General features: G+C 51.4%; 1 protein-coding gene across 4 annotated transcripts in view; it reads right to left on the minus strand.

The window, feature by feature from the left end:
- Positions 1-10,233, minus strand: part of KCNQ2 (potassium voltage-gated channel subfamily Q member 2) — a 71,423-nt gene extending 61,190 nt beyond the window's left edge. For all 4 annotated transcript variants that reach the window (XM_026090244.1, XM_026090330.1, XM_026090162.1 and 1 more), the window contains exon 1: positions 9,938-10,233. In XM_026090244.1, coding sequence (XP_025946029.1) covers positions 9,938-10,233 — 296 coding nt within the window. The remainder of the gene's footprint in view (positions 1-9,937) is intronic.
- Positions 10,234-10,240: the final 7 nt, after the last annotated feature.

Below are 10,240 nucleotides of genomic sequence, written 5' to 3' on the forward strand. Positions count from 1 at the left end.
TAATCCCTGCTTTCTTTTGTGAACCCAGTGAACACRAACAGAAAGAAACCAACCCACCAATTGAAAAGCAAATAAGAAGCTGGGCAAATACCATTAAAAAGAAAAGTGGAACAAAGATAACATTTACCAGCAGTCCCCCGACAACTATTTTATGCCTTTCATCTGTCTTGTCTGTTCAATAAAACAACATCCTTACGACAGGGACCATCTCCTTTTGGCTTGAAGTACAGAACATAAGCTTGTAGACTTCTGTTTCCATTAGGGTTGCTTGCACACCACTGTAATATTAATAGAGTATTGTTTTCCCTTTGGTATTTGTTTTAACAATTGACTGAAATTTTTGTTCTTCTTTTGCACCATGCATTAGTTTTCTAACCATAGCAAACAGAAGTTGCAACAAACACACGCAGCAGGTATCTAGACACAAGCTACTGCATTCACACAAAAGAGATGGGGAAGAGGTGTATGTGAGTCACCTTTGAGTCAGGATCTTTTCGTGGGTACCATAATAACTCTCCAGAGTGACAGCGTCTCCGTAGAATCTGCATTCAGATTGCCTGCCCTGCTGCGCTGCTCTATGGCGGTGTGCGACAGCAGCTCCAGCTATCGCCTCAGCCGTATTTTGCTTTGACACCGTCAGCTCCCCAGGCTGGCGGAGCTCTATAGCCAGAAAGCAGAACTTCCAGGCGAATCAGCATTTGTTTACAAATGAAGCATTTGCGAAACCCTAGGAATGAAGGTCTGAAAGGCAAAATCTCTGCCTCTTTCAACCCACTTGCAGATCCGCTTGTCCCAAAGAGACCAAGTGCCAGCAGTCCTACAGCGGACAGCTGGGCTCTTCAGCCAGAGAGCGATCGCTCCCCTGCACCAGGCGGAGCAGTCATTCCCTCTGACCTTGTCTGTCCTCATGTTCCTTTGCCCCGTTCCATCTCCCCAGGGGATGCATTAAGACAGGAAAATCTTTCAATGAAGACTGACCATCCCACCAGGCACTTACCTCCAAGAGGCTAAGCACAACTGTAGTTACTTAGTAACAGCAATCGATATTTAGGAGGCTTGATTATCATCTGATTTCCCCCAGTGCTCAGGTTGCAAGGTCCACCTGTTGATTGGGGATTACTATAGAGGCCCCTTTGTCAAAACCGTTTCTCAAATGTTGCTGGGTAAACGTGGACCTTTCAGTCCCTGGACAGCCTGTTTCAACAAGAATCTGACCCATCTCTCATCTTGACCTTACCTATAGGGATTTCCAAACTGTAGTTCTGGCTTTGAGTGTCACAGTTCCTACAGACCATGGCAGAAGGTGGGAGATGCTTAGCGTCCCCTCAGCTCACCCTGGTTTTCAGTTTGAAAATTGAGGCCAGGCTCTGTCTTCTTTTTTTGTTGGCTGGGCTCAGACCCATCTTTCCCTACAAGACTGAAGTACATGAAGGAACTTAGATCCCTGCCATCAACAAGAGAGAGAAACAGGCATYTCCAGAAGGCAGATCTGCCCACCATCGACCTGAACCTCCTTTGGGATTTCCGTGAGGACCCCATAACTCAACGCTCCACCCAGCAGGTATCCAAGCATCTYGAACTCAGTGCTGAATTCAAGCTGAAAGCTCATTCCCCCTGCAATGCCTGGACACCACAAATATCAAATCAAATGAAGTGACTGCTCAGGTACAGGACTCACAAAGCCAAGGCTGATGCTGCACCCACTAGTCCTAAAGAGCCCAGTGTAACTTTAAATTACCTCCCTACAGCAGCAAGAGTGAGAGATGAGAGGATCTCACAGGTCTTCTCTTCCATTCCTCATGCCTTGGAAAAGGCTGTCCTTTGCCCGACACCCATTACCTCCATTCACCCAAAAGAAGTCACCGTGCTGATGCTGAACAACAGCAGAGCTTTACAGGATGATTCCAGCCTTTCCAAACACCTCCCTCAAGTCTAGAAAGGAAAGCGTACCCCGATCGCCATCCTCCACACACTTCCATTGCAAATGCTGTCCCCTGACATGTCATAGTGCAGGACAGCACAGGTCTGCTGATTTGTCTCCCTTGCTCCACACTGCTATTCCCCTGCTCCCGTAGGGACTGTGCACATGGCTCCAACAAGGAATGCATTACGCAGGGCTTTGACGCATGGGGAAAGTTGGTTCAGAAGAATCATAAGAAGATAAGGCAACCACCCAAGAGATGTCCAAAAAAACACRTTAGAGGCTGGAGTGATACTGAAGCTAGATCACAGATAGATGGAGAAATGCTTCAGCTTTCCTTGGTTATTGGCAGCTAGACAGTTAAAAATCCCAGAGGCTGTAATAAAGCAGCTCTCCTCCATCCCAGCCAGTGACTTCCACGTGAGATATTCCCCATCAGACAGACCTATATTTAATTAATTCAGTGCTTTAGAATAGATGCACATGACCTCCAGAAGCATCTTCAAATTATCTATCATAGGATGCTGCATTCACAGTTTACCCAGGGTAAGGCCGAGAAGATTGTGTGGGGAGCTGAGGTCACCTGGCAGCTTCAGTGAGTTGATATCACGTAACTCATTCTTATTGGAGAAAAATGACATTTTCCTTTTAATCTGGGTGGATGGGAACATCCACCAAGGGGCTACATTTAAATAACTATTCCTGCAGTCCTGGTGGGGGCATCCTTTGCCATAGGTGAGTGTCGGAGCAGCCCAAGTGTTTTGGACCTGGAACCCAGTTAGGAGCCATTTAAACGGATGGCAGTGGAGAATCCAGCCACCCTGGCCGGACTGCRTGTCGACCCACTGGCATTGCACCCAGCTGCATTTCTGTGTTACCTAATTTTGCCATAGTGTACTCATGAGTCAAATCACCTTGCAATACAGCTCATTTCTAAATACATTCAGGAAACTCAGTTAAGGCCACCACAATAATCTGTTTTCGAAATGTTATTCCTTTTTGACTGTTGGGGGCTAAAAGCCATTGCACTATCCTATAGCAATGTGAATCGCTATAGAAAGAAGGGGCTTATCTGCTCAGTGCTGAAGACCTCATCTCTTTGACACTTTGGGAAGCAGGGGCATTCACACCAGGTGGGATCATGCTCACATGTGCATGAAAAGTATGCCACAAACAAAATTAAATTCTTTGTGGGAACCACTCTCAGCTTCTCCTGTATCTACTCTACAGGAGATTACATACAAGAAAATGAGAAAGGCACATCTCCCTGCCGCCACAATTTTAAAGAGGAATCTGTCTCTCAAGAACCAATAGAGAAACCAGCTCAGCATTTGGGCTACCTTCAAAGGGATTATGCAAGGCTAAGTGTGTGCCACTTAAATCACAAAATGCAAGACAAATCTCCATGCTTTGTTATCCTGGTAAGCCCCACTGATGTCCAACTGACAGGCTAACCCCCTACCCTACTTCCCCTGCTTGACCAAAACAGCAGTAGTAGCATACTCAGCTACCCCCCTGCCCTCTGCTGCAATGCAAAAAACCAAAGCAAACAAAAAAAACCCCACTGATTTTCTTTAGCTGTATCTCTTTGTTTAAGCAAACGCCCATCCTCCCTTAAGTTTACAATTTGGGACCTGTTTGGGGGTTTATTCTTTCTTATGACAAGCAGAGCCAAAGGAAGATTCATCTCGCTTAGGTGTGTTGCGATGCAGAAAGGAGGTCGTTTGAAGGATTGGCTTGTTTCTTCATTTTGCTCAAGTCAGTGTGGGGTGAATGTGACGACTGGAACATGACACATTAAAGCAAGTGAAATCAGGCTGCTCCCACCAAGCTCTGACTAAGCAGCAGGAGAGGAGGTCGTGAGACATTATACCTTGGAGCTCTCCCTGTTCCCCAGGGTCACACGGCTCTGGGGCTGACACGACGCCAAGGCTGAGGGCATCAGGGCTGGAAGCCAAAGCCCAATGGTGATAACAGCCCTGCAGGTCCATTAAACTCAACGCACACAGGAATCCTCTATGGACAACTCTGTCCCACGTGCTTAATGGGACTCTAGATCAAGGAGGAAATAATCATTATAGCCGTGGTCAAAGAAGAAGAAATAAGAAAAAGAAAGCTTCCTCAAATTCAGACTCAGTAAAACAAGGTTTCATTGAAACTACCCCACTCTCCAAGACAGGAATATTTCCCAGCTCTGGGGGAGAGATCTGTGGATTCAGCCCTGAATTCTATTAGTGCTGCATTATTTTGCAGGGAGCCAGACCAACGCACAGATGCTACTACCAACCAATTTAAGGACTTCAGGATTCGTTCCCAAACAACAAGGCCTGTCCCTGGCTCTGCCTGCCCACACCGTCCTACCGCAGCGACCACGCAGTCTCCAAAGGGGGTGAACGCGGCCAAGGGGGAGCGCTCTGAGGGAACCAGTATTCAGGAGGCTCTGAATTGGCCTCAACCTCCTCCCAGGAGATTTGCCCACTTTTGAGGTGGTCTCAGCTAGTTCTCCTTCTCCCCGATAGAAAGGCAGATACAAGGATTGGTGCTGGAGGACAAGGTACAGCCAAGGGAATATACATGCCTATTGCAATGAAATAAAAATCAGGATGACTATAGTTCATGCTCTACCATAGATCTGCATGCCACCTTCCAACCTTCTCCGTCACCCGCTGTCAAGAGGGACAACGATGGCATTAAAGGGCAAGGAAACAGCCTGGAAGGGGATGCAGATGGAGCCTAGATGGTGTCCATCTCCCCTGCAGGAAGCAGATTTATCCCAGGTGCTGCCAGGCAGGAATAAAGAGGAGCTTCCAATTGCCCAGCACAGCATTTCAGCCTGTGTAGAGCTGACCAAGCATCCCAGCTCCCGGAGCCCTTCACAAGCCTGGCACTGATTTTTCATCTTCCTTACGAGCTGGCATGCTCAGCATCAGCATGTTTTAGCTGGCAGCGGTGGCCCATGCAAACAGACCACGCTTGCGTAAGTGAGTACAGCACTGGGACGAGGGTGGCCCTGCCGGTCACCGATGGACGGGCTGAGAGGTTGGCGCCACTGCGACTGCAAGCAGCATAACTCACTCTTGGCGAGCACTTGGCACGAACCATGACCGCTCTGAGCTTGGGGCTGAGTAACGAGGAGCCAGAGTCAAATTACATTTACTCATAATTAGAAAATGCTTTAAAGCAAGTATAAAAAAATAATCAAGTGCAAAAAGCCACGAGAGCTCACAAGAAACCCAACCAAGGCAGCAGAAAAATGCCTGGAGATTCCCAGAGTCTTTYCATCGGTGCCCGTGCAAGCCATCACCCGAGAAGGGATCTGCACGAACCAAAACCGCTCTCGTCGGGCCCCGGGGGACGGAAGGAGCAATGGCAGAGGCCACCTCTGCACCGAGGAGCCCTGCACCTCCTGGCGAGCGAGCCCTCCCCGTCCTTCCCRCACTGCTGCCGCCAGCGCACGGCGGTGCCGGGCTGCGGGAGCGCTGGGCCGGCAGCTCCCTTGAAAAGGCGGCACGCAGCAACCCAGCTCGGCAGGGGCTCGTGCCCGCGACAAGGGGGCTTTTGGGGGACAGGCCCAGCGTCGGGCTCAAACAGAGAAGACAAAGCAGCAGGGGGACAGCATAAAGAAATTATAATAGAATTAGGCAGGCAGAGAGGAAACCTCCTCTTTCTTCGTTAGAATTTAAGTCCATGCCCATGCTTAATTAACTGAATGTATGGTGCACGCTATGCGGATAAAAAATGCACCCAAACTATTTTTAACTCAGCTAAAAGACACATTCAGGTTGTAAATTGAAAGTAGAAAACTAGGAAATGCAAGAACTGCAGTTGCCCTGCGCATACAGCTTTACAAGGGTCTAAACGAGTGAATATATTCTGCTTTCTTATTACTGCCCCAAGCCCAGCCCTCCCTTCAGCTCAGGAACCGAACACGAGCAGCTCACCCGGAGGATCAGAAAATGCATCTGCAGACACATTTAGGTTAGGTGGGTGCCAGCATAAATACCTGGCTTGGATTAGCACTGAGCATAAGCCTCTCCTGAAATAAGATGGGMGGTAGGGGAGGAAAAAAAATAAAAAAAATCATCACTTTCAAGTGTTGGAGCCCTGGGAACTCAGCACCATGAAACACAGAACAGGTTACAATAAGGAAGGTACAAGGATGAGGAGAAAAAGATTACTGAACCATCAAAAGTAGTAAAATGGAATGATTTTGGAGGTAAAAAGCCTCCCTGTGCAGAGAAGTACCTCAGGGTCTAAGTGCTACTCTCCCCCTCTAAAAGCCTGGGCTACTCTTTAGGCAGGACTTAACTTTTCAAATTTCAGCTGCATCTTGAACAGAATGAGGCCATGTGCTGCATTGCTAAGGCTCTGCCCATAAAAAAAAAGGATCCAAGAGAAGGATTGGAAGATTTCCATCTTCCCAGGCTCCCTGGGATACAGGAGGCCCAAACCTCTGTGATCTGGGGTCCACCTAGAGCCACGCTCAAAAATGGGGCCCCGCCGGGCTCAGCCGTCCACATAGGCACGGGGCTGTGCAGAACTGCAGCTGAGCAGGCAGAGTCAGCGTAGACACTCAGGCCTAGTGTACATATATAAAGAATATATACCCATATATATGTGCATACACACGCACCAGGCGAGCAGGTCACCTGGGAGTGTCAGCGGGGGAAGAGCTGTTAAGTTCAAAAATGAATCACAACACGGGAACATAAAATATTGCTTTTGCTCACAGAGGTTAATATAGCGCTTTTACAAAGGCAACGTCTGGGATGAGACTGAGTTGATGAATTTGGGGCTGGGGGGGCAGCTGCATGGAATTTCCCTATTTTCTCATGCATGAAACAGTGCAAAGGGGAACAAGGAGCAACAGAAAGAGGAGGGGGAAAAAAAATCAGACAAATGGGAGCCAAGATGCAGCAATGGGAACAAATGTGACTTGCACCCGGATCGCAAGGTAGCGCACCGAATGCGCCGTGCAATATCAGCCTGGGAGACGGGCCTCCGCAGGCATGTATTTAACAGGGGCACTTCCAGAGGGCACCTCTCATATTTACTAAAACATGTCTATGCCGGAAAATTTCTATTGTTTGTGCTTTAACATTCAGACATAGGGAGGCTGCTCGAGCGCCTGATGATCAAAGGAGGCAGCTGCCTCTGCTCTGCTGCATGCTGTGCAATGGCCAAGGCATCTCCCCAGCGCTCGCGAGCCCCAGGGAAACGCGGGGAGCTGAAACGCCTGCGGACGGAGACCTCTGGGCACAGGGGTCGAGAGGAGGCAGGTCCACATCTGGAAATACAGACGGGTCTGCAGACAGCTGTCTGTGCAAGCTATAATCCAACGTTGCAGGGTCACAGACTCATTCATGCTGGAAATGCTTCTTAACTCTTAGTGCAAAAAAAGTCCCTGCGAGTAGCAGGAGCAGAGGAACTGGGTTGTTTTTAGACTGGGGCCAGTTACGGAGGGATGAAGCGGTGCAATGTCCGAGCCAGCCAGCAGGACGGGGCTCCCGGATCCAGAGTCTCCTTCAAGACTCCTGTACCCGAGCGCCCGGTATCAAGGCTAAAGGTGCATCCATGTTCAAGGTTTTGGCACAAAATGGGGTTTCAGGCAGGAGAAGACAGCGTGACCTACTGGCTGGGACACTGCACTGGCACTGAGGATGCCTGGGCTGACTCCAGTTCTCCCAGACAAACTTTATGACCTTGAGCCAGTCACTTCACCCTCTTTTTTTGGTGTGCATGCATGTGGGCGGGTAAGCAGTCACTAAAGCCTTTTGCCTGTCCTGTCTGTCCGKATTACAGACCTTTGGGAACAGAAACCCAGGACACTATCGCCCCCATTCAAACACCTACAAACCTGGCACCGGCAGTGCCACACTCACCCGGGCCATCCCGGTGCTCAGCAAAAGGGGATAACTGGTGCACAGGCTTCATCCCAATAACTTTGCATGCTGTTTATCATGTTCTTCACCTCTTTAAGTAATATATTAGCAAACTGCCAAGGCTAAACCTACCACCCGAACAGTTCAGAAGACTGAAGTCCACCTAACTTCCCCATATGCCATCAAAATTATTCATACCGCTGATGCTTCACAGACTGGGGCAATTCAGCCTCAGGACAGGTGCTCGGGGTGGGGGTAAGGGAAGGGTTTTGCAGCAGTTACTCTGCCCCAGCACAGGAACGCGGGGAGGCAGCCCCAGCTCCTGGCACACCTCAGGCCAGCGGTTTCCCAAGCGGAGGGCCCGACTCCACGTGGCAGCACAGCCGGTACAAGCAGAATCACACGGGAAAGCGAGCCCTGGCAGGAGGCAGTCGGGGTGACCCAGTCCTGCCTCGCAAGCCTTATTTGCTGTGACAGCTCTGCTGGGGAGCAGGTCCAAGCAACTGCCAGCTGCCACCCCGGACAGCAAAACATGTCAGAAGTTAAGACAGGGTTGCTGAAGACACCAAAGAAGCTTATAAAGGCCACACAGTCCTGGGCCATGCCTGCTGTTTTGCTTTCAGCCCTTTGCACTTCTCTCATTGCCCCAGCTCGAATTTCACCTGTGTTTAATAGCACACAGCCCATGTTGCACACAACAACGGCTCCATCCTTGGTGCAACCACCAACCAGCAATGCAGACTCTTGATCCGTCTGCAAAATCCTGCAGGATTTCACAACGCAAACCACCTACAACTCCAGAGGATGTCCCTGAGCACRGAGGATGCTCAGGATTCCTGGTGCTGGACTTAGGACTCGAATTGTAGCAGCAGCCGAGCTCCACAGCTGCTCCCTTTTATCCTCTCCCATCTTCTCAGGGAGGACGAGCACCTGCAATACCCCAAGCCCCTCAGAGGGGACAGCAAGGCTCCCACTTCCCTTCCACCCAGGCAGCATTGCACCTCTCAGACTGGGCTCATCAAGACCTCAATGCACAAAATGGCTGAGCACCAGAAAACATTTCTCAACACCTCTTCTGAGACTATCATTGTGCAAAAGGGGGGGAAAAAATAACAAATGCCAAAAAATCCTCTTGTCAGGGCTGACAGAGGCCCTAGCCAGGTTGAAAACCATGCATACAAAAAAAAAAAAAAGACATTTGCACCAAGGAAACGCGCACCCAAGGCCATGCCTCCGTCGGCACCCAGGCCTGCAGAAGAGCCTGGTGGGACTGTGGGAAGTCCCAGAGGGAAGGGAGTTGCAGCAACACAGCAATTTATCTTGACCCTCCCTTTGCAACCCCCTAAACAACAGGAAGTCAATGGCGCTCCGCATGCAGTAATGCCTTCAGACAGGGGTGTTTTTCTGCCAAACGACAGGTCAGATGTGACCATTGCTGGCTGAAAAAAAAAGGGGGGGGGGTTGCGGGGGGAAACGTGCACCCCGGGACTGCTCCTTTGTTTACCTCTCCAGCTCCCCGCCGTCAGGGAGCCCCAGACACCGATTAGCATTTCTTTCTAGACACATCTCCAATTCAGCCGCTTCCCCCGGAGGGGGGGGACGAGAAATACCTCCAGGAGCCACAAAAAGCAACCCCAAACCCCAACCCCTTCGCAGCCAAAGATGGGGACGGAGGAGAAGGAGCGCGGGGGGGGGGGGGGGGGGGGGGGGGGGGGGGGGGGGGGGGGGGAAGGAGAGACGGTGCCTGAGCAGCGCTTTTTGTTCCTCGCTGCTCACAGCATTGCTATGGTGATTTCAAGCAAGACGGAGGAACAGTCGCTACCCATCACTCCCGCTGCTCCAGCCCCCTGCACCGACCGCAGGAGCCTCCCCTTCCCCCACAAGCTGGGGCGGCGGTGGGGGACCCGGGGCCGGTGCCCTGCCCCTCCCCGGGGGCTGCAGAGACCCTGGCGAAGGCACCGCGGGGGCAGCTTGGTTCCCCCCGGAGGTTCCTTCATCTCCCCCCACCAGCAGCAGCAGCAGCATCACACCCCCCTTCCCCGGACGGTGCAGCCCCCTTCGCCGCGGCTCCCCGGGGCCGACCCCCCGCCGGGCACCGGGGGAAGGGGGCTCCCCCCCCCATCCCTTTACTCACACGTATGCGTGGTAGATGAAAGCCCAGCCCCGCGGTCTCTCGAGCACGTTGTAGAGGAAATTCTGCAGCTTGCGGTAAAAAGCATTCCTTTTGGGCGGCTTGCCGCTGCCCGAGACGCCGGAGCGCGGCTTGCTGAGGATGCTGCCCCGCTTGGTGCTCTCGGAGCCGGCGATGAGCAGCGCCCCGTCCCGGCTGGAGTCCGGAGCGCCGGGGTCCAGCCCCACGAAGCCCACCTTGAGCTTCTTCTCGGCGGCGGGCCCCGGGTAGACGCCGCCGTTGCGGGATTTCTGCACCATGGCTGCG

This window comes from Apteryx rowi, unplaced genomic scaffold (assembly GCF_003343035.1).
Source record: "Apteryx rowi isolate R43461 unplaced genomic scaffold, aptRow1 scaffold_0, whole genome shotgun sequence".
NCBI classification, from domain to species: Eukaryota; Metazoa; Chordata; class Aves; order Apterygiformes; family Apterygidae; genus Apteryx; species Apteryx rowi.